Here is a 25,361-nt window from a genome sequence, read left to right as displayed (position 1 = left end):
CCGTAACAGATTTTCCAACTTCCATTGGAGACCAAGGATAAAATGAAAGTTTTTACGAACTATATAAATATAACCAGTGATATTTAAAGTGCAAAATATTAACAATCTTCAAAAATGATAAAAATGAATTTCAAAACACAAATTATGACAAGTGGAAAATGTTACAAATTTTTAAATACACCATTTCAAATTTAATGAAAGCATATTTCTTTAAATAATTTTGCAATGGAAAAAATAGCCGTTTTAAATTCGTTATATAATGATAATGTAATGCATTTCATTTGCATGAATTGTGTAATTTAATTCATTAAGTCATTCTAGCAGTAGTAATGGAAATGCATACATGATGAAATAATGGTAATGTAATGCGTTATATTGTCGTGTAATAAACACCAGACCTACAATGTATGAACAAAAAAGCCCATACATCAAAAGTTCGATCATTGCGGTGTCGTATTAGCGACACACTTTCATTCTTTACTGTTCTATACAACCGTAATTGTATGTCGCTACTTCTCAGGTTATTGGTTAAATAAAATGAGTGAAAATAACCAAAAACAAAAGAGAGAAAAAAAAAAGCAATATATCAAAAATGTATATTTAAATATTTTGAAACAAACTGAACACATTCTGTACGTTTCAAAGCCCAACCCGACTGGGTGATGGACAACCCTGCTGGTTCTGGTAAACGTTTTCTGTTGAAAGTTACTGTTTGTTTTACGAACAACGGCTTTGTTTTTGTGGCTTTGGTTATAATACCGTTCATTGATATATCTTCACAAAATTTGTCTTTATTCCACTCAACCAAATCTTTATCGCTCATGTACTGCTGCAAATATTTCCGATGAAATAACATTGTTTTGCCAATAGTTATGACAGCAATACGACCTCGAATCTTGTATTCATTATTTGGTCCAACATAGCGCATGTCCGGAACTACACCTATCAGCCTATCAACATTCTGATTCCAATGTAAAAGCATTTTTCGAAGAAGGGGTTCGTTCAAGATGACGTCATCGTCGATCTCCAAAACGGCATCTGTTGTTACATACTGATACACATCAAAGCGGTTGTTCATACTGTTTACCTCTGGTTGAACGAATATTATTTTGGAATCATTAAATTTTGATGTAGGGAATGGATTCTCCTTATTGTTCCATATCAAAACAATTTTTTTAACAGCTTTCATCTTAGAATAAGATGGAAGAATCATTTCATAATTTTTCATCCGCTGCGTGGAATACCCCATTAAAACAATTGTAACGTTTAATTCATCGTCGTTTCCAACGCATACGGTTTCTGAGCCCTTCAAATGTTCAAGGTTCAAATAAGGAATTATTGATGTACAAGGAGTCGTGTAACGACTTACCTCAGTTTTCCATTTTTCAAGGTGTTGATAAGATATTGTCATTTTGATGTGCTTATGTATAAAGAGTTCTGCCATTGCCTCTGGGCCCATAGTCTCAGTAAATATAAGAATAACTCCTTTCACATTTGATGACTGCTTCACTATTTCTAATTGACCCATGACAATTGAAAAATTTTTGTTAGAAACAAAAAATAGTACATCCTGCTCACCGACTGTGCGTTCAAAGCAAGGGGGATGTTGAGGTATAGTGGTGTCCAACTTTCCACTTTGTTTTCTACCGATAAAGTAAACACCTTGGTTCTTTAAACGTCGAAGCTCCTCTGTGTCCCATGTGACATATATTTCATCAAACGCTGACATCACTTGTTTTGCAATAACCGATTTAATGCGTATGGGATGTAGTTTGAATTCGCGATCTTCGGAAGAATTGGCTTTACCTCGGTATGTATCCCAAATACGCTCATGCCATATGAATAGTCCATTATCTTTTAATAAATTAATCGCGGAATTAAGAATTGATAGTCCATCGTATACGTGTTCGATGACATTTATCATGACCAATGTGTCAAATTTTGTCAAGTTGTTGATTTCCTCCGCAGGTATAGAAAGCAAAGATGTGGGTAATCCATCGAAGTCGCCATCTTTGTAGTAGCATTGTTTCACGTGATTAATATAATGAAATGCCATCGGCTCGATCAAAGTTACGCTTGTTACGTTTTTATTCTTAAGTACACTTTGACACTGGGTATAAGGGCCAGCTCCAAGTTCAATAACATCGCCAAGATCATTCGGTAAGGCCTTGTAGTAGTCAAATGATTTTGCATGAGCGTCGTTTCTGTCCGTGCTTGTATCCCATGTGACCTGTTCTACAGATTGTGCTCCATGCCATCTTTCACATGACACAGAAACAGTTCCGTAATTATCATTGTAAAAGCACTCATCATTTAAACGAGAACATTGTTTTTGAACAAATGTATCACAGTTGCTACCTGTCCACGAAGGACTACAAAAGGACTTCCCCAAAAACGTAAAACTTTTCGGAACAGTTCTAATTAGATTCTGCCCCGTATTCATCGATTGAATAGTTTGCTTTTGTCCTGTATTAGTCATACTAATATCTGTTGTTTCGGTTTTCGCATAACTTCCAATACACCATCCTTTGGTGGCTCCACGAAATACCCAATTTTCGGCCACAATCATATCCAAATAGCTCACAAGGTTGTTTTTCTTGAGGTAGTCAACGCCTTTTAGAACAGCAGGCCACGATTGTGAGCAATCGTCCATAAGGAGAAGATTATCTTTTGAGGCCAACCGTGCCATATTTTTCATGTCAGTTAACGGAAAGTTCGCATGATGGGCACCATCTATGTGAATGATGTTGCAAATACCCTGATATTTAGGAACTGTTTTAGTTGAATCTCCTTTGATGAGATTAATATCTCTGTCCTGAAATTTCTTTCGTATCCAGTCCAAAGCAGCATCTTCATAGTCTTTTCTATCCCACAAATCGAAAGCTGTATATTTAGCCTTATCAGTCGAAAACAAAAATACTGACGCGCTATGGCCACCTGCAAATCCTATTTCACATATTGAACGAACTTGGTGCGTCCTTGAAAATTGTTTCACTGCTTTCATGTAACTTTCAACTTGCTGAAGACCTTTTGCACTGTATATATTGCCATAAATCTTATTTTCGGGAGACTTTTCCCGAATGGTAACATCTAAATCGTCTAAAAGTGTAAACAATGTTTTCATGTCTTCGTTACTTGAATCTTCTTGTTCAAAGTGAGAAAAGACGACTGCTTTTGGACTAGGTTCCCGAAACTCACTTTTATTATTACATCCATAATTCGTCTTAAAATGATACTGCATTACAACAAAAATAATCATGAAGAAAACGATCGAACCTGTCCTCAACTTCGACGCCATTTTTCTGAAAACAAGGTGACGATGAATCCTTAGATTCCTTTTTATAGCTACAGTCCAGTGAAATGTCCTGAACAAGGACAAAAATGCATTTTTTCAAACATCATTAAAACTTTTATTTTGGCTATGATATGATAAACAAGAGGCTCCCAGGAGCCTGAATTGCTCACCTGATTAAATTTTTGGCTTTCAAGGCAATAACTCTAAAAAAAGTTGTCCGACAATTTTGACTGGATCATTTCTTCAATCGAAAGTTTCATTCTATCTATTATAGTTTTCAAGATATTGACTAAAAACTGCAAAAAAACCGTAATTTTTCTCATTTCAAGGGCAATAACTCTTATATGGAGTCGTCTGACAACTGTGATCCTTGGGGACTTAGGTAGGACATATATTAAGGATATTTCAGCAATTGAATGATATAGGCCAAACCTAATGGTATTGGAGAGAGTAATCAAGAGAACCAAGGCTATAGCGGTAATCAAAAGATTGTAATCCAGGGACAAAGACCAGACGTGGGAAAACAGACATACACAGCAAAGAACATAAAGTAACTAAAATCATACATACAGAGTAACAAAAGTAAATTAGCAACTCGGACTCCACTAACAAACTGGGAGCATGAACCAGGTGCACCGGTAGGGTAAGCGTCCTCTGCTCTTCTAGAAACACCCACCGAGTTGCTCATAAAAAGTCAAGTCCGGGGTAGACAAACGAGGAAAGGAAAACTATGACCCATTGAATAAATCAGTTTTCATGGTGCTGATGGATACACCATATATCAACGAGTTCATGATGACGACCATGAAACTTCTGTAGTGATGACTTCAATCTTGAAGCAACATAACCATGTTTCAGAAGCTTATTTGTTAGAGTTCTAGCGCGATACAAAAAGTCTGCGTCGTTTCGGCAAGCTCTGGCATAACGTATGAATTGTGATATGAACACTCCATACGCAGGACCTGAAGGGATGTTGCCACAGATGAAAGGAAAATTGACAATTCTGAATGAAAAGTCATCAAGTTTGTCGTAAAGTTTGGTCAATAGTTTTCCTTTACCATCGATTTCTAATTGTAGGTCAAGATATGAGGCTGACTTCACAGTGTCTGCAGTATCCTTTATCTCAAGTTCTTTTGGGTAGATGCGATGTATCAAATCCCCGAAATTAGGATTATTTAAAGATAAAACGTCATCTATATAGCGGAAACTGAGATTGAAGGATCTAGCCAAACGATATTCTTTCTTTCTAATCAGATCAGCTATAAAATCAGCCTCATAAGAGTGAAGGAATAGGTGAGCAAGTAAAGGAAATATGAATAAAAAACAAATATGTTGTCGATTAAAAAGTCCAGCATTTTGTAAATATCTTCTTCTGTATATTTGGAAGATGATTTGGAATTATTTCTTACAAAGTATAAAATTCTAATATATGCAAAAAACTTCTGTACTACCCCTATATTTTATTTTTAGCAACAAATGTTGAGAACTAATGTGGAAATAGTTTAATACATGTAAAACAATAATTTGTACATATCAAAGTGAAAACAATTATTAAAAATCTTTTTTTTTTCAATTATTGTGAACTTCTTATAAAGAACATAATTTGTAAGATGGCTCAAGTTTGTCTGAGAGATCATAGTGTGCATGCACTTGTGATGCCAAAGTAGCAATCATTAGTTTATAATCATTTAAAAAACTTTAAATAAAATGGAAAAAAAATGATACGTAATCAATAAGCAATTAAAATAATTACAAAATACCCTTGTTTACATGTACATGTACTTTAAAAAAAGAAAACCTTATGTCTTGTCCATATGTTCGTGTCTCTTAGACAGAATTGGAGGATTCCCATTTCCTGTCGCCATCATCATCTTGTTCAAGTTTGTTTTTACATCAAAAATAATTGACTGGAGTGTTCTTATTGTATTGTAGCAGGGTATAGATTCTCTTCAATTAGCCTTAACAGTATGACCCATTATTTATTCTTGGATATAGCAGACGATGACCCATCGGAATATCGATGTCGTCACTATCCATCATAGTTAGGGGACGACGAAAATTGGGTCAAAGGTCAAACACTCACATTTCTCCAAAAACTTATTTGCTTTTTCAAGTGCCTTTATGCATTTTTTTAAATGAAACATTAATATATCAAATAATACATTTTGTAGCTAAACATCTAGTTTATAAACACTGAGATAGTTAAAAAAAAATTACAATGCGGGTTACAAATTTTCATGTGTGATGTCCTAATTATAGCATGTACTGCTGGAAATCGTTAAGTTAAACATGTGCATTATTGTCTTACCGGGTTAATACTTTTTGAGTCACAAATTTCACAAAGTAGGTAAACCTGCGTGACACACAGACGGACAGATAGATTCTGATTGCCATTAGTCTTATCTAATGGTGACAGTGACCTAGGTAGAAAAAATAACTGTATCTACAGGGGCGGATCCAGGATTTTCTCAGGGGTGTCACAATTAAATAAGTCATAAGCTCCTTTATACATTAACAAATGCTAATCAGTGAGTATAGTGTCCAGATATTTTACTTCCATGATTATATGTACTACATGTTCTGTTCGTATCTTAATGTATGTTATAATGTACATGCGTAAGTGCTAGACCTTTCAACCTATCCTGACCCATTATTGCATAAAATATTTTTTATTGTCTTGAGCCACAGGCCGGTGTCTTCTATTTTCATGGAATTTTTGCAGTTTTCGACGATTAGCAAAAGCTTTCGATTGGTCTTGTTTTATTGTTTATGTATCCTATAATAAAACATACGTACGGATGCTTGCTGATTTACAAAAGCAAAGACATGTAACCAACCATGAAAAGTCCCCAATACGCTTCCGTAATTATATGAAATTCCGATTCTTGGAGTTTCCATTTCAAAATTGCCTTACCTAATCAATGACAACACGTGTAACGGACAGTAACGACAGTAAAGTTTAGACTACATGCTAGTCTTTCCATTATCGAGAGACAAATATAAGAAATTATTTTATGAGATGCTGTTATAATATTACAGTTTAGCTTCAATTTTACAGAAAAGGGCAAGAAATAAGTGTAGTGAAATAAAGAACCTTAATTGTGTCCTTGTTATGTATTACATGTTTAATAACGGTACCCGACTCAACCTTCCAAACCAAGATTTCTTTGGACTTACAGAAAACTTAAATGCAGTTAATAAATTTATGTTCACATGTTCTTTAAATTTTGTAATTTGTATTGTTAAATTGCATATATGTTTTAAGGTGACAATCCAGTTGTTTCGATATTTATACTAATAACATTTTAATTCTGATTCATATGCATATATCCAGATCATGGCAGACGGCAGAAATGCTAAAATATACCATATCGAGATTTGCATAGCTTAATCCACGTGGCTTAATCACTTATTCATTACCATGCCTTCCAATTGTTATGTCGTGTCGCAGGCTTTAGAAAAAAAATTGAGTATAAGTTTAATAACTTTATTTTTTTTTTGTCAATGGGATGTGGTTTAATTTATTAAATATCGAGTGAAGGAGCGTCTTTTTGTATAAGTCCACCAACTGACGTTCGGTATACAAATACCTCCAATTTTCAAGGTAAGTCCGTACCGGTCGTTATATTTGTATATGTGTAACATACTGAATATTGCGATCGGGAACCAGTCTACAAATTATTGAGCATTGCTCATAGTTTTTCTATTTTTATATATTTAAAAAAAAACTATGTTATATTAAGTGTATTATTTCTTGTTGTTACATTTTCAACAGGATTGAGTATTTCAATTGTCTGTTAATATTTTACATATATACAATACTTCAATAGAGGCAGATTCGGGTAGGAAACTCTTAGCATTGTCTGTCAATGTTTTATGTACACACAATCCTTCAATAGAGTCATGTGCAGGTAAGGAACTCTTGGCAATATATGTCTTAAGTGTGGTGGACGTTTTTTTCAACAAACGGTCGGCATTCCAATGGAAACAATTTGTGCTCCTTTACTTGCTGACCTTTTCCTTCACTCTTATGAGGCTGGCTTTATAGCTGATCTGATCCGAAAAAAAAAAAGAATATCGTTTGGCTAGATCCTTTAATCTCTGTTTCCGCTATATAAATGACGTATTATCTTTAAACAATATTAAATAGAAATCGATGGTAAAGGAAAACTATTGACCAAACTTTACGACAAACTTGATGACTTTTCATTCAGAATTGTCAACTTTCCTTTCATCTGTGGCAACATCCCTTCAGCCCCTTCGTATGGAGTGTTCATATCACAACTCATACGTTACGCCAGAGCTTGCTGAAACTAGAACTCTAACAAATAGGCTTCTGGAACAGGGTTACAAGATTGAAGTTATCACTACAGAAGTTTTATGGTCGTCATCATGAACTCGTGGATCGTTATGGTGTATTCATCTGCACCATGAAACTGATTTATTCAACGGGTCATAGTTTTCCTTTCCTCGTTTGTCTACCCCGGACTTGACTTTTTATGAGCAACTCGGTGGGTGTTTTTAGAAAAACAGAGGACGCTTACCCTACTGGTGGACCTGGTCCATGCTTTCAGTTTTTGGTGGAGTCCGAGTTGCTCATTTGCTTTTGTTACTTTGTATATATGATTTTAGTTACTTAATATTCTTTGTTGTGTATGTCTGTTTTCCATGTCTGGTCTTTGTCCCTGCATTACATTCTTTTGATTACCGCTATAACCTTGGTTCCCTTGATTACTCTTTGGCATTGTTTACTTATATTTTATATACATACAATAAGTTATTTATCATACGAAGTTATATTTTTATTACGTTCATAAGGTTTTACATGTATATTCTATACAGGTTTAGATTGAATATTTCAATTAACCTTAAAAATTCAATTTTTGATAAAATAAACTAAGTTTAATTTTGGACCTATTGAAACAAGATGACAACTAGACGTAAATTTTGGACCTATTGGAACAACATGACAACTAGACCTAAATTTAAAGCTCTAAATACTAGATGGAACCCAAATCATTCAAGACTTAATTAGCACTCTAGCTAAGAATCATGCAAAAAGTTATACATGGTTGGAAAGCCTACACATTTTTATTTTTGATATTTTGTTTAAAATGCTTTAAAAAAACAGAAATTAACATTTAGTTTTTCATATAACCCGTGCTCATAGAAGATAACATTGTATAGAATGCACTGTAGAATTCGAAAGTAAGGGAGATAACTCTGCAAATGACACTAAAATACAATAAATTCTAATGTTGATTATCTCCTACGTGCAGGCAGATTTAAATGAATAATTACACATTTCATAATATAGACCCATAAAACAATTTTAGGGTGTACACATTTTCCAGATTTTGCATGATTCTTACAAAGACAGCCACTTAAGAAATTAATCGATACTTCAGTATATGAAATAATGGAAAAGTGTTGTATTTGGTCCGTGTTTAGTCTTTTATTTCCAATGAAAAGGACCATCATCTTGAACATCCAAAATCAATACAAATCTTCCACTTCAGATCATAATTGTACAATGCCATTGTCCGAAAAACAGAAAATGCTAGTTTAGCCTCCATTTGTCGTCAAATAATCACAATTTCAATCAAAACATATCTTTTGTGGTTTGGAACCTTGTGATACAATACATCTATACTGAAGTTATTGACAAGATACCAATGAAATAACTATACTCGACGTCACATGCAGCACATTTTCGAATTGAAGCTCTACTTTTTAAACCGTCGGGACTTACCGCTAGAGTTTTCTCTCTTTTATTTAATTTGAAGATAGTACGCGTATATGAATGACGTATTAGTACCAACGAGTCGCTTATTGGCATATATTCTGCGTAACAAATCCTTACGGGAAAATCCCATACTAATATCCACCACGTTGGTTTCTACGGGACGATTTGTTTACAAACGAAGTTCGTAAGTTCCCGTCGAACTCCGGTGATAATTGTCTGCTTAATCGGTATTGTACGTTGTTTGCATAAAATAAATCCGAGATATCCGAACTAACGCCGAAATGCATTCTGGGTTCTTCCGTTTTTGGACAAACCATTTAAACGTAAACAACATCTCCTAGCAACCCGATCACTGTAAACATGGCCGACTTGTCAAATGTAAATATTGGGACCGAGAATTAAAATGTCACCGGAATTTAACGATTCAAAGTTTAGGGAGAAGCCGGCTGGCAAGTCATTTAAGACAATTTAAACGACGCTAGGTGTCAATAAAGTCGTAGAAAATATTTTATTTTTATTCAAATTTTAACAGTATCTTATTTATGTGACGCCGAGTATAGTTAACATAACTTGTTTATGGGTTTCTGATTATTTAACAGAAATAGTATTATGTGACGTCATTTTGAAATGAACAACATGCTGCTTTTAATCATTTTGATTTAGTCAACATTTTGATTCGAAAATAAGTATGTAAGATTTTTAAAAGCGTATGCTGAACAATTCAGGAAATATCAGGATTAAAAAAAATCTAAATGTTTTCAATAAATCTTGTTGGTTAACATACATGTCATGGTCAAGTGAATTCTTTATAAAGGTACTCTATTCAATGTTTTCTAATATACGATGGCGTTGAATATTTCTTTCATAAACTTTTAGATTAACGATTATTATATAGATAGAAGTGTTTTATCGAATGTTCCCAGTGAAATTAATTTCGATAATTCACACTGTGAAATAAATTCGGTAATTTCACTTTCGCACTTTCTCCCGCGAAAACTCACAACTTTAATATCAATCCGCCAATCGCAGAATTTTACTTCTATTTTTTTTTAGATATTTATGTTATATTATCACTTATTCCAGTTAGGGTTGCAGGAACCTGAAGTCCATATTGGTTGTCTTGTTTTTTTTTGTTCGCTCTTATTCGTTTTACGTTCTTTCTATAGATTAGGCCGATTTTCGTCTTTTATGAATAGTTTCACTTCATTTATTTTTGAACCTTTTACAGCTTGCTTTATGGTATGATTTTTGCCTATCATTGAGGACCATGTTGTGGCCTTCATAAGTTTAATTATTCGTTGCTTGACTTTTTTGTGGATGACTGTCTTATTGGCAATCATACCACAACTCCTATTTCTATAACTAAACGGCCTATCCTAAGTACAGTACACAAAATGACAGCAATACTATATGTTATAAAATGTATTACTCAATTCTGTTGTAAGATAAAATGATTCATGTAGAAATGATGTTTTTTTTCTAAAGTTTAAAACTCGAAAATATGAAGTACCTTCATTAAAGTTAAATCATTACCCTCAAAAAGAATAATCATACTGGCTGACCTTCTCGTTGACAACAAATATAATGACGATTTAAAGAGTATTTATCATTATTAAATGAATTTTTCATTACCTAATTGGCTTTGAACCAAGATGACAAAACTCTGAAGGTAAAATTCAAATCTCGATACCTTTTAACGAACTATGATTTTCTTTGCAGAAGTATTTTGTAGAGCGGTCAATAATATTGGCTAACGAGGACCCTTATTAAATAAATGAATGATACGATTTTACGCTTGGCACCTCATTTTATTGTATTTGTATTTGAAGCTTTGTGGACGTCCATTTGTAGTTTTACCGTCACGAACTCGGCAAGGATTATTTAATATTTTTTTCATCGAGATGAGCATGAGAAACTCCCGCGAGTTGAAAAAAAAATCTGTTTATCGCTGTTTTGCTGAAGTGTAAAGTATTAGTTTTCTTTTATTTTCAGTTTTCCTGACCTAACTATGTAAATTTTATTAGCGCTGCAAAGTTTCCTTTCGGGACTATTTTTCGGCGACGTGCTGCGTGACATCAAGTATGTTGTACAGCTGTGATACACGTCTTTGAAAAAAAAATCGGTTAATTATGTAGGTTGCGTAAATTTGGGATTTATTCATTCTAATCGGATAAGTTACTGTATTTTATCATTTTCCATTGTGGAATAGAAAATATCACCACAAATTAGGCATTATTTCATACACAGTAAACAAACAGACGGTTATTTGGGTCGTCAAATATTCCTACGCTGTTACTTGTATGTCACTCGAGGACATAGAAACAAGCGATAATTTTCATTCTCACTCGACTGGCATGAGGTTGAAAATTATCGTATAGCAAGATCAAAGGGATTTTTAACAAAATAGCGATAATTTTTTTGTTCCAGCTGATACAGCTGCAAACAATATTGTTGATATTTGACGTAAATTTTATATTTCACACAAAAAAAAAAAAAAAAAAAAATCAAATTCACCTACATTCCAACTATTTTTTTCCTCTTCCAGTCATTGCTCTACAACCAGACCTTTCTACATTTTACACGACTCTTCAAACTTCTCACAAAACAAAAATACATGTGAAGTCGGCCTCATATCTTGACATACACTTAGAGATCGAATATAGAAGCAAACGATTGACCAAAATATGACAAACGTGATGACTTGTCATTCCGCATTGTCATTTTCCTTTCATCTGTGCCAGCATCTCTTCACCAACGGTGTTTCGAGTTTTCACATATCACAACTAATACATTATACGAGAGCTTGCCATGATAACTCGCACTTTTTGTACCGTGCTATACTTCTTAAAATTAGGCCTCTAGAAAAGGACTATGTTGCTACAATATTGAAATCATCACTACAGAAGTTTTATGGTCGTCATTATGAACTTTTGGATCGTTACGGTCCATTCATATGCACCATGAGAACTGATTTATTCAACGTGTTATAGTTTTCCTTTCTCTTTCATCTACCCAGGACTTGACTTTTTATAAGCAAATCGGCAGGTGTTTCTAAAAAAAGTGGAAAATGCTTACCCTACCGGTGTACCTGGCCCATGCTTCCAGTGTTTAGTTGAGTCCTAATTACTCATTTACTTTTGTTATTTTGTATTTTTTATTTTGGTTATTTTATGTTCTTTGTTGTATATGTCTGTTATCAATGTCTGGTCTTTGTCCATGGATTACATTCTTTTGATTCCGTTAGTAACTTGGTTCCCTTGATTACTCTTTCGCGCGTCTTATCGAAATTGGGATATATTTATTCGAATTCTTTAAGATCAATTTATAGTAACGAAAAACAAAAAAAAAAAAAAAAAAAAAAAAAAAAAAAAAAAAATACGCTAATTGGACTTCTTTTTATATGCTTACAGAACTCGAATTCTTACAAGACAACATTTCCGTTCGCTTTTTCGCTTCTTTGATACCGTTTATCGTCGTTATTGGAATTCCCGTTGGAACTACTTTTGCACCACTTATTGCGGACCTCTTTCTGTATTGTTTCGAATCACAATGAATAGTTGGAATAAATAAAGATTGACCCTTCCAAACTACCTTTAGAAGAAAAGTTTCATAACACTTTCAGATGTTTTTTAACGGATTTTGGCCCTTAACAGCGACGACTTTGATACATTTGTATTATATTTAAGGAAGTTTCTAGATTTTAATATTCATATCAATAATGGTAAACATATACTAAAATTGACGATAAAAAAGGATGATTTTTTTCTTTTCCTATTGTTAACTATCCGTTCTCAGATGGTGCCTTCATATGTTGTTCACATATTACAATAGGTTTGATTTGTTCGTATATGTAACAATGTTTCAGATTCTAACGAACGAAAACTTTATATAACAAAGAAATTACTTAATCAAGATTTTTGATATCACAAGCTCTTAAAATCATTCACATTTCTTTAAGCAATACAAGGAACTCATTCTCAAATGGACTAATGAACTACGTCTGGGTATCTCGCACCCTATATTATATAGTAATATTCTTCACAAAGCACGGAAAGCTCCATACACACGAAGTAAGTTGACTTAATCGTTGCATAGGCACATTGGTTAGGTAAGGTATTGTTATGATATTGTGGTAAAATCGTTAAGGATGGCATTGTGTGGTATTAACATTGATTCGCTCATAGGACCTTTACATGGAAAGAGTAATCAATGGAACCAAGGTTATAGCGGTAATCAAAAGAATGTAATCCAGGGACAAAGACCAGACATGGAAAACAGACATACACAACAAAGAACATAAAGTAACTAAAATCATACATACAAAGTAACAAAAGTAAATTAGCAACACAGACTCCACTAAAAACTGGGAGCATGGACCAGGTGCACCGGTAGGGTAAGCGTCCTCTGCTTTTCTAGAAACACCCGACGAGTTACTCATAAAAAGTCAAGTCCGGGGTAGACAAACGAGGAAAAGAAAACTATGACTACTAACAAACAATATTTAAAAGCAGTTTTCGGCATGATATATGTTTAGTCCTTGTTGTATGACGCATGATGTACCATAATTTTCAACCCCAAATCGGAAGACTTTGAATTGATTTTGCATACGGTTATGGCATAGCTTACTGCAGGTTTGAACTGGTCTAGAGCTGGCATGCCAGTTAACTGCCAGTAGTCCTTTGCTTGTGCAGTTATGCAACTTATTTCAGTTTCTTTATTTCTATTCTAACAAGGGAATCAGACATTTATGAACTAGTTTTAGATGTGTTTAACTGTGTAATATTTTTTCCACAGTGGCCAGATTATAAATATGGGGAAGATTGTGATCACGCCAAACGACACATTCACCATATTCATTCTAGTTATATGATAAGAAGAACAGTCGGGAGCAGACAAAACTCCAAAAAGAGAACTTTTCTATTATGAAATGTGATAAGTAAATGCATTCGGGGAAATAAGTCGGTGAAAAAATGTGCTTGTAATGCGTTTTTATATTATTTCAGGACGTTTACCCTACTAGTGCACCTGGTCCATGCTCCCAGTATTTAGTGGAGTCCGAGTTGCTCATTTGCTTTTGTTATTTTGTATTTATGATTTTAGTCACTCTATGTTCTTTGTTGTTTATGTCTGTTTTCCTTGTCTGGTCTTTGTCCCGGGATTACATGCTTTTGATTACCGTTATAACATTGGTTCCCTTGATTACTCTTTGACTCTGTTGGTCCGTAAATAATTTTACTTTTTATGAATATCTAAATATTGTTTCCCTCCAAAAAACGAAGTAAGATATACGGATGGTTTGAATATTTATCTGCAGCTCTTTTAAATCAATTCAATAGAATGACTCACTCCAGCTCACTAGTTTATATACTGCATGTTCAGAGCATACTAATCTTACTTCATTGTTTTAGGTGGTACATAATGGAAAACTTCGAGACATATCTCTCAGCTTCTATTGGAGGAAATAATAGTACTTAGATATCTGGTATACTGCTTTTACCCGATATTTAGTACTGTATTTTCTCCTTTCAGTTTCATTGCTCCAATTTTTGTTTGTCGAACGACTAAGCAATTTTCAGGTGGTGCATAATGGAAATTTCCGTAACAGATTTTCCAACTTCCATTGGAGACCAAGGATAAAATGAAAGTTTTTACGAACTATATAAATATAACCAGTGATATTTAAAGTGCAAAATATTAACAATCTTCAAAAATGATAAAAATGAATTTCAAAACACAAATTATGACAAGTGGAAAATGTTACAAATTTTTAAATACACCATTTCAAATTTAATGAAAGCATATTTCTTTAAATAATTTTGCAATGGAAAAAATAGCCGTTTTAAATTCGTTATATAATGATAATGTAATGCATTTCATTTGCATGAATTGTGTAATTTAATTCATTAAGTCATTCTAGCAGTAGTAATGGAAATGCATACATGATGAAATAATGGTAATGTAATGCGTTATATTGTCGTGTAATAAACACCAGACCTACAATGTATGAACAAAAAAGCCCATACATCAAAAGTTCGATCATTGCGGTGTCGTATTAGCGACACACTTTCATTCTTTACTGTTCTATACAACCGTAATTGTATGTCGCTACTTCTCAGGTTATTGGTTAAATAAAATGAGTGAAAATAACCAAAAACAAAAGAGAGAAAAAAAAACTATATCAAAAACGTATATTTAAATATTTTGAAACAAACTGAACACATTCTGTACGTTTCAAAGCCCAACCCGACTGGGTGATGGACAACCCTGCTGGTTCTGGTAAACGTTTTCTGTTGAAAGTTACTGTTTGTTTTACGAACAACGGCTTTGTTTTTGTGGCTTTGGTTATAATACCGTTCATTGATATATCTTCACAAAATTTGTCTTTATTCCACTTAACCAAATCTTTATCGCTCATGTACTGCTGCAAATATTTCCGATGAAATAACATTGTTTTGCCAATAGTTATGACAGCAATACGACCTTGAATCTTGTATTCATTATTTGGTCCAACATAGCGCATGTCCGGAACTACACCTATCAGCCTATCAACATTCTGATTCCAATGTAAAAGCATTTTTCGAAGAAGGGGTTCGTTCAAGATGACGTCATCGTCGATCTCCAAAACGGCATCTGTTGTTACATACTGATACACATCAAAGCGGTTGTTCATACTGTTTACCTCTGGTTGAACGAATATTATTTTGGAATCATTAAATTTTGATGTAGGGAATGGATTCTCCTTATTGTTCCATATCAAAACAATTTTTTTAACAGCTTTCATCTTAGAATAAGATGGAAGAATCATTTCATAATTTTTCATCCGCTGCGTGGAATACCCCATTAAAACAATTGTAACGTTTAATTCATCGTCGTTTCCAACGCATACGGTTTCTGAGCCCTTCAAATGTTCAAGGTTCAAATAAGGAATTATTGATGTACAAGGAGTCGTGTAACGACTTACCTCAGTTTTCCATTTTTCAAGGTGTTGATAAGATATTGTCATTTTGATGTGCTTATGTATAAGGAGTTCTGCCATTGCCTCTGGGCCCATAGTCTCAGTAAATATAAGAATAACTCCTTTCACATTTGATGACTGCTTCACTATTTCTAATTGACCCATGACAATTGAATAATTTGTGTTAGAAACAAAAAATAGTACATCCTGCTCACCGACTGTGCGTTCAAAGCAAGGGGGATGTTGAGGTATAGTGGTGTCCAACTTTCCACTTTGTTTTCTACCGATAAAGTAAACACCTTGGTTCTTTAAACGTCGAAGCTCCTCTGTGTCCCATGTGACATATATTTCATCAAACGCTGACATCACTTGTTTTGCAATAACCGATTTAATGCGTATGGGATGTAGTTTGAATTCGCGATCTTCGGAAGAATTGGCTTTACCTCGGTATGTATCCCAAATACGCTCATGCCATATGAATAGTCCATTATCTTTTAATAAATTAATCGCGGAATTAAGAATTGATAGTCCATCGTATACGTGTTCGATGACATTTATCATGACCAATGTGTCAAATTTTGTCACGTTGTTGATTTCCTCCGCAGGTATAGAAAGCAAAGATGTGGGTAATCCATCGAAGTCGCCATCTTTGTAGTAGCATTGTTTCACGTGATTAATATAATGAAATGCCATCGGCTCGATCAAAGTTACGCTTGTTACGTTTTTATTCTTAAGTACACTTTGACACTGGGTATAAGGGCCAGCTCCAAGTTCAATAACATCGCCAAGATCATTCGGTAAGGCCTTGTAGTAGTCAAATGATTTTGCATGAGCGTCGTTTCTGTCCGTGCTTGTATCCCATGTGACCTGTTCTACAGATTGTGCTCCATGCCATCTTTCACATGACACAGAAACAGTTCCGTAATTATCATTGTAAAAGCACTCATCATTTAAACGAGAACATTGTTTTTGAACAAATGTATCACAGTTGCTACCTGTCCACGAAGGACTACAAAAGGACTTCCCCAAAAACGTAAAACTTTTCGGAACAGTTCTAATTAGATTCTGCCCCGTATTCATCGATTGAATAGTTTGCTTTTGTCCTGTATTAGTCATACTAATATCTGTTGTTTCGGTTTTCGCATAACTTCCAATACACCATCCTTTGGTGGCTCCACGAAATACCCAATTTTCGGCCACAATCATATCCAAATAGCTCACAAGGTTGTTTTTCTTGAGGTAGTCAACGCCTTTTAGAACAGCAGGCCACGATTGTGAGCAATCGTCCATAAGGAGAAGATTATCTTTTGAGGCCAACCGTGCCATATTTTTCATGTCAGTTAACGGAAAGTTCGCATGATGGGCACCATCTATGTGAATGATGTTGCAAGTACCCTGATATTTAGGAACTGTTTTAGTTGAATCTCCTTTGATGAGATTAATATCTCTGTCCTGAAATTTCTTTCGTATCCAGTCCAAAGCAGCATTTTCATAGTCTTTTCTATCCCACAAATCGAAAGCTGTATATTTAGCCTTATCAGTCGAAAACAAAAATACTGACGCGCTATGGCCACCTGCAAATCCTATTTCACATATTGAACGAACTTGGTGCGTCCTTGAAAATTGTTTCACTGCTTTCATGTAACTTTCAACTTGCTGAAGACCTTTTGCACTGTATATATTGCCATAAATCTTATTTTCGGGAGACTTTTCCCGAATGGTAACATCTAAATCGTCTAAAAGTGTAAACAATGTTTTCATGTCTTCGTTACTTGAATCTTCTTGTTCAAAGTGAGAAAAGACGACTGCTTTTGGACTAGGTTCCCGAAACTCACTTTTATTATTACATCCATAATTCGTCTTAAAATGATACTGCATTACAACTAAAATAATCATGAAGAAAACGATCGAACCTGTCCTCAACTTCGACGCCATTTTTCTGAAAACAAGGTGACGATGAATCCTTAGATTCCTTTTTATAGCTACAGTCCAGTGAAATGTCCTGAACAAGGACAAAAATGCATTTTTTCAAACATCATTAAAACTTTTATTTTGGCTATGATATGATAAACAAGAGGCTCCCAGGAGCCTGAATTGCTCACCTGATTAAATGTTTGGCTTTCAAGGCAATAACTCTAAAAAAAGTTGTCCGACAATTTTGACTGGATCATTTCTTCAATCGAAAGTTTCATTCTATCTATTATAGTTTTCAAGATATTGACTAAAAACTGCAAAAAAAACCGTAATTTTTCGCATTTCAAGGGCAATAACTCTTACATGGAGTCGTCTGACAACTGTGATCCTTGGGGATTAAGGAAGGACATATATTAAGGATATTTCAGCAATTGAATGATATAGGCCAAACCTAATGGTATTGGAGAGAGTAATCAAGAGAACCAAGGCTATAGCGGTAATCAAAAGATTGTAATCCAGGGACAAAGACCAGACGTGGGAAAACAGACATACACAGCAAAGAACATAAAGTAACTAAAATCATACATACAGAGTAACCAAAGTAAATTAGCAACTCGGACTCCACTAACAAACTGGGAGCATGAACCAGGTGCACCGGTAGGGTAAGCGTCCTCTGCTCTTCTAGAAACACCCACCGAGTTGCTCATAAAAAGTCAAGTCCGGGGTAGACAAACGAGGAAAGGAAAACTATGACCCATTGAATAAATCAGTTTTCATGGTGCTGATGGATACACCATATATCAACGAGTTCATGATGACGACCATGAAACTTCTGTAGTGATGACTTCAATCTTGTAGCAACATAACCATGTTTCAGAAGCTTATTTGTTAGAGTTCTAGCGCGATATAAAAAGTCTGCGTCGTTTCGGCAAGCTCTGGCATAACGTATGAGTTGTGATATGAACACTCCATACGCAGGACCTGAAGGGATGTTGCCACAGATGAAAGGAAAGTTGACAATTCTGAATGAAAAGTCATCAAGTTTGTCGTAAAGTTTGGTCAATAGTTTTCCTTTACCATCGATTTCTAATTGTAGGTCAAGATATGAGGCTGACTTCACAGTGTCTGCAGTATCCTTTATCTCAAGTTCTTTTGGGTAGATGCGATGTATCAAATCCCCGAAATTAGGATTATTTAAAGATAAAACGTCATCTATATAGCGGAAACTGAGATTGAAGGATCTAGCCAAACGATATTCTTTCTTTCTAATCAGATCAGCTATAAAATCAGCCTCATAAGAGTGAAGGAATAGGTGAGCAAGTAAAGGAAATATGAATAAAAAACAAATATGTTGTCGATTAAAAAGTCCAGCATTTTGTAAACATCTTCTTCTGTATATTTGGAAGATGATTTGGAATTATTTCTTACAAAGTATAAAATTCTAATATATGCAAAAAACTTCTGTACTACCCCTATATTTTATTTTTAGCAACGGCGGCCATGTTTTTCAACCGATCAAAAATCCAAGCGGTCATTTTGTTAAGGATACCCTAAAAAACAAAAATTACAATTTTCATTGAATTCTGTACGGTAGTTTTTGAGAAGAAGATTTTTGAATGTAATAACATCAAAAACAGCAAAAAAAAAAACAACAAAAAAGGGCAATAACTCCAACATGAGTCAACAGATTTTCACCAAAATTTGACTACAGATAGATCTCATCATGCTGAATATTTTTAGTTGGTCACAATTTGCATAAACCTAACGGTTTTTGAGATATATGCAGAAATCTGCTGTTTGACCCTATGTTCTATTTTTAGTAACGGCGGTCATGTTTTTAACTGATCAAAAATCCAAACGGTCACTTTGTGCAGGATACTCTAAGGAACAGTCATTAAAAGTTTCATGCATATCTATTCAGTAGTTTCAGGGGAGAAGATGTTTGAAGAAATTGTTGATGACGACAACGACGACGACGGACGCCAAGTGATGGCAATAGCTCACATGGCCTACGACCAGGTGAGCTTAAAAGGGCAGGGTGAGAAAGTTCACAGTAAAAAGAAAATCTATGAAAGAAATTATCAAAAATTATAATAAGGAGAATTACATGTAGATGTCGTCCTGAGACTTTTCACTTCAGTATGCTTAATGGCTTTTCGGATGTCTGGTGTAAAACAGAGAGAAAGTACTATGTAAAACGATGTACTTTATTTGAAGGTTGCTATGTGAATCTAAAAAAATAGTTTCAATCCAAATCTATATTATATGCTAGTGAAACTGCTTTACAAAATATATTGTGAAATAAAACATACTGAATCAAACTAATTATTGTCATGGATACCAACTACACAAACAATAAACAATTTGTCCTAAGAATTCGAAGAATAAGGAAAATTAAAGTATATTTAAATGATTGTCTTGAATATTCAAATTATTATCTTGAATTTTCAACTGTTTTCTATAAAATAAAAAAAAATATTGGCCGATATAGGTTTCCATTGTTCATTTGAACGCTCTAATTTTCCGTCGTTTTTCTATGTAGTATAAGTATGTTGTGCTATAGAAAAGTTTTGCTATGACCAAAATATTGTCTAAAGTAAGCGTATTTTACTAGAATAGTTGTAGTTGGTCTATACTTTTGCTGTTGTTTTTTGTTTTTTGTTTTTTTTTGTTTTTTTTTGTTTTTTTTTTTTTTTTTTGGGGGGGGTGGGTGGTTATTATAGCCGTTTTTTATTAGAATGGTTTAATAGTTCCATTAACCAGGTCGAATATCACACTGAACAATTTAACATATAGATCTATTAATTGATCGCTTGTCGATTTGATATATTCATTTATAATATGATCATCTCCACATGCCTTGTTATATTTTAGGTTTTTTATGCATTTTAAAGTTTCATCTGTAGTAATTTTCATATTGAGTTCATCATTAAAATTATCTGTCATGTATTGGTCTACATTCTGGAAAACTGTATTGGTTACACCGAATTTCAAGTTTTAAAGAAATCAAAAAGCTTTTCAAATTAAATATTTGTTTGTTTTGAATGCTCACGGTTATTCAAAATTTGCCAAAATTTTTTTGGGCTCTGTCCATTTAGTATATTCATTCGTTCTGTACTTTTTGGGCTCTAAACATTGTCATTTTATAATTCTTGTCAACACGCTTTTTCAGATTTCGAATATTGCCTTCGATTATAATGCCTTTACATTCGTCTTGCGTTCTTGCAATCAGTATTAATTAGATTTAATGACATGCTTTCTATCCGACTTATTTTGTTTTAACTGTTTGTTGCCAAAAGTGTTTCTTGCTGTATCAAAAAAAAAAAAAAAACAAAACAAAACAAAACAAAACAAAAAAACCTAAGCACCATTTTGTTATTCACCTTGCTTTAATCTACATACGGTTAGTTGTCCGTTTAATTGCTCGATTTCAATGTTATTTTGAAATGTTGCACATTGAACTACTCTTCAATTAACTAAATTTCACAAAGCCTTCTCCCAAGGCTGCTACAATTGTTGCCTTGCTTTAAAGTTCCCTTTTGTTTGCCTGATGGTTTTTTTCGGGTGCCTGGTCCAAACAGAGAGAAAATAAAAAGATATGGTGTACATCAACTTCCATATATTCATTGTTGAATTCCATAGAATGTTTATGTTCATTTATTAAAAACAATTTGGGGCAATAATTTGCAACCAGTTGCAATCTTCCTTTTGTAGTTCAGAACAAAAATTATATAAACCAACTAATATTTAATTATGTACAGTGCATGCAATCAAAGAGGTTTCAGATGACACCAACAAAGAAGACAGTGATGTACAAGTAAAAAATAAAACCGATATTTACTTCATTGGTGTGAGACATACCAGTCTCTCAACATCTTTGATTATAATGAACAATATTATATTTCTAAGAACACAACTTAATAAAAACATAACTACTCATGTGTTTGAAGCAGGAGTTGAATAAAAATAATTGAAAGGTAACAGTTTTTTTGTGGTTTGAAACATACCAGTTTCTCACCATTTTTTTGTTTTTGTATATTATATAAAATATATATAAAAAAATAAACAAATATATGCCTGAGCTATAACAACATTTACCATTCCAGGGGCGATGAAATTTAACAGTATAGACTTGACATCTAATTTTAGTACACATATTAGAAATGTTAATATTTGTGTGTGGAATTCTACACTTATATAAGTTCAGATCAGACAAACAAAACAAAAAAACTTAGATTTTGGTTATGTAAGTTTCAGTACTTGCTAAATTTAGCTTGTGGACATTTTGTTTAAAGAATCAATCCCTGACCCAATGCATGCCATAAGGTCTGCCATTAACAGCCAGTGTCAAGCATGTAACTGGATCATCAAAAGCATAAACAGCACTTTTAAGGTAAACAATGCTGCATGGTTGTCAAGTTATTTTTTTTATTTATCTATTTTTTTTAGGATGTCCTTTTTTCACTTTTGAATACATTTTATGTTTTGCTCTATGCATTGATTGACTGATTATTGTAAATTTAAAAAAATGCTGCTTTTTTTAAAGCACTTTTTCATTTTTGTTACTTTGTTCTGCATGCTACAAAATGTAGTTGATTTCTGTGAAATTCGTAAGTTTTGGTCTTCAATATAATAGGAATAGTTAGAGGTATATGAAGAAGATTTATTATGAATTATACAGAATGAAATATACTGCATTATTTGCCGAACCCCATCCTCCTAAGCCAGGGTTTTGAGTCTACCCTCGCTCCCTCAAACCCCTGACATCACTCATTCATATTTAGTGGGTATCGTCCAGCGCTACTTGAATTGAACCTGGATCCAAAATCCAATCAAATCACTCGAAATAGAAACTCTTCAATAACTTACAAAGTGGCTACATATAACGTCGTTTTTTCAGTAAAGACTCTAAACAGAATTCACAGTTATTATTTTTGCTCATATTGCATCATTTGTGACATCATACAACTTTCAGTTACTATATCAGATCTAACTAACCTGCAGAAGTTGCAAAATTGCTCATATTAAGAAAAGTATATCAGTACTGACAAAATTAATTTATAAAAAAGCCAGAAAGGTTCTTCGAAATAATGTTTCTTCGGGAGCGTTAAAAGGTTTCACCTTCCTCATATTACAATACATAAAACGAGACATAAGTATGACGAAGACAAGTTAAGACATTTACCAAGTAAAAGTGAAATGGTCAATCGTTAAAATAACATAGCAAGTACAACACATCCATGCAAGTACACCTTCAAAAAAGAAGCATTGATTACAATATGTACATGACTTGTCTTATGGTAAGCCATTGTGAAATTTGTTCCCCATTTATTGATATCAGTAGATATTTAGTAGTATATGTTAATGGATATTTATCAACTTGTGCATAATACAATTATTGATATCAATAAATGGAGATTTCTAGACAATGCAAACACATTCACGACAAAACGTATGTTAGTTCAAATTTGCTCTTCGTGCAATACCAGTCTGCGTCCATACTTGTCCTTCGGGCAATACCAGTATGTGTCCACACTTGTACAATATAATAGAAATAAAACTTCAAGCCCGTTATTTAACTTTCGATTTTACAAATTATGGCTGTGTGAACAAAGCACAGTTTATCCAAATAAATAAATAACTAAAAATAATAAAATAGAGTAAAAATAAATTTGGATACTGTAAAAAATTAAGTAAATCATTTATTTTGAAACCTTCAGTTCTATAGAGACAATATCATTCTGTTACCTGCCTGGATATAGAATGTGGCGTGCCAAGTAACACCAATACAAGAAAATGTTAAAATACTGAACGCATTGACAAAACAAAATAAACCAAGACAATAAGAACGTTATTATCAAGATACCGAATATATATCCTTCCATATGACATAGTTACACAAATAATGTGTTAAAATTTCAAACCACTGTGACGAGTAGTTGCTGAGAAAAGTGCGACGAAAATATCAACTAGCAAAATAAGATAAAACAAATAAATGGCAGAATAATATGTTAAGGCTTCAATTGTGACGAGTAGTTGCTGAGAAAAGTGCGACGAAAATATATTGTCAAGAATTTTTCCGAAAATGGATCCCACTACATGGCAAAACTTCGGGACGAATATGTTAAAATTTCAATGGTGACGAGTAGTTGCTGAGAAAGGTGCGACGAAAATAAAATGTCATGAATTTTTCCGAGAGTGGATCCCACTACATGGCAAAACTTCGGGATGAATATATTAAAATTTCAATGGTGACGAGTAGTTGCTGAGAAAGGTGCGACGAAAATATAATGTCATGAATTTTTCCGAGAGTGGATCCCACTACATGGCAAAACTTCGGGACGAATATGTTAAAATTTCAATGGTGACGAGTAGTTGCTGAGAAAAGTGCGACGAAAATATAATGTCAAGAATTTTTCCGAGAATGGATCCCAGTACATGGCAAAACCTCTGGAAGAATATGTTAAAATTTCAATGGTGACGAGTACTTGCTGAGAAAAGTGCAAAAAAAAAAATATAATGTCAAAAATAAACAAAGTCCTCGGTAAACAGGAAGTTGTAATCGATTTATTCGAAAATGAATACCACCAAATGGCATACATACGGGGAGAATGTCTTAAAATTTTAAGCCGCTGGGATGAGTAGTTGCTAAGAAAACTTTGACGGAAAAAAAGTGTTACGGAAACACCGACAGATGTAAAACTGTATATCCCCTCTCCTTCAGAACGGGGGTTTAAAAGTAATTTGTCCTATTTTAATATTATACATTTCATTTTTTTATAATTTGAAATGTTAACAGAGCAAACTAAGAGGGCCTTCATTGACTCAGAACATCATTACTTTGATTTCTTTAGTTATGAGCAATATAAGTACAATACAGCATGAATACTTACAATGAATTACGATAAAACAAGAACAATTAGTCAAGTACATCCATTGATTGAACGGATGAATTTTTAGAATTTTTTATTCAACTGCCGGAGAAGACTTTATAACCAGTCAAAAAAAAAAAACAAAAAAAAAAAAAAAACAAACAAACAAACAAACAAACAAACAAACAAACTCAAAGATGGTTAAATGCAAAAATTCAAGAAATAAGCCAAAATGTTATCAACAGAAATAAATTTTGAATTCAACAAGTGCAGATTAGACACAGAGATTATTATATGTATGCAAATGTGCGAGTATGTTTATGAATTTTGCGACATACGAAAATGGGGTGCTACTGATTTTTTTATATTTATTGTGTTTCTTGGTATAATACATCGTTTAACACACATTTTAGCGGGACATTAAAATAGACGAAATTTTATTTCTACATAATCAAAGTAAATGTAATTTACAAAATAAATAAATTTAAATATCAATTTAGCTGCTGTTTTTAACATAAAACAAAACGATAAAGGATATACATGTAGATAAAAATTTGGAAGCGTTGATCGTAAAACATT

General features: G+C 33.6%; 2 protein-coding genes across 4 annotated transcripts in view; both read right to left on the bottom strand.

Moving 5' to 3' along the window:
* The window catches only part of LOC148609894 (uncharacterized), an 80,625-nt gene that overhangs the window by 43,540 nt on the left and 11,724 nt on the right, over positions 1-25,361 (bottom strand). The window contains exon 2 of one of the 3 annotated variants that reach the window (XM_088541455.1): positions 14,545-17,935. The exons of the other annotated variants lie outside the window; for them this stretch is intronic. Coding sequence (XP_088397581.1) covers positions 15,220-17,935 — 2,716 coding nt within the window. The 3' untranslated portion in view covers positions 14,545-15,219. Of the gene's footprint in view, positions 1-14,544; positions 17,936-25,361 lie in introns of those variants that run through there. 3 annotated transcript variants of the gene reach the window in all.
* On the bottom strand, positions 583-3,298 carry LOC148609895 (uncharacterized). Its single transcript, XM_088541134.1, has one exon. It carries the CDS (start codon positions 3,296-3,298, stop codon positions 587-589), a length of 2,712 nt encoding a protein of 903 aa, XP_088397260.1. The 3' UTR covers positions 583-586.

The sequence above is a fragment of the Perna viridis genome, chromosome 8 (genome assembly GCF_037379345.1).
Source record: "Perna viridis isolate PV_CMFRI_1.1 ecotype Kerala chromosome 8, ASM3737934v1, whole genome shotgun sequence".
NCBI lineage: Eukaryota > Metazoa > Mollusca > Bivalvia > Mytilida > Mytilidae > Perna > Perna viridis.
Note: the sequence above shows the minus strand (reverse complement) of the source record. Positions and strands in the feature narration are given on the sequence as shown.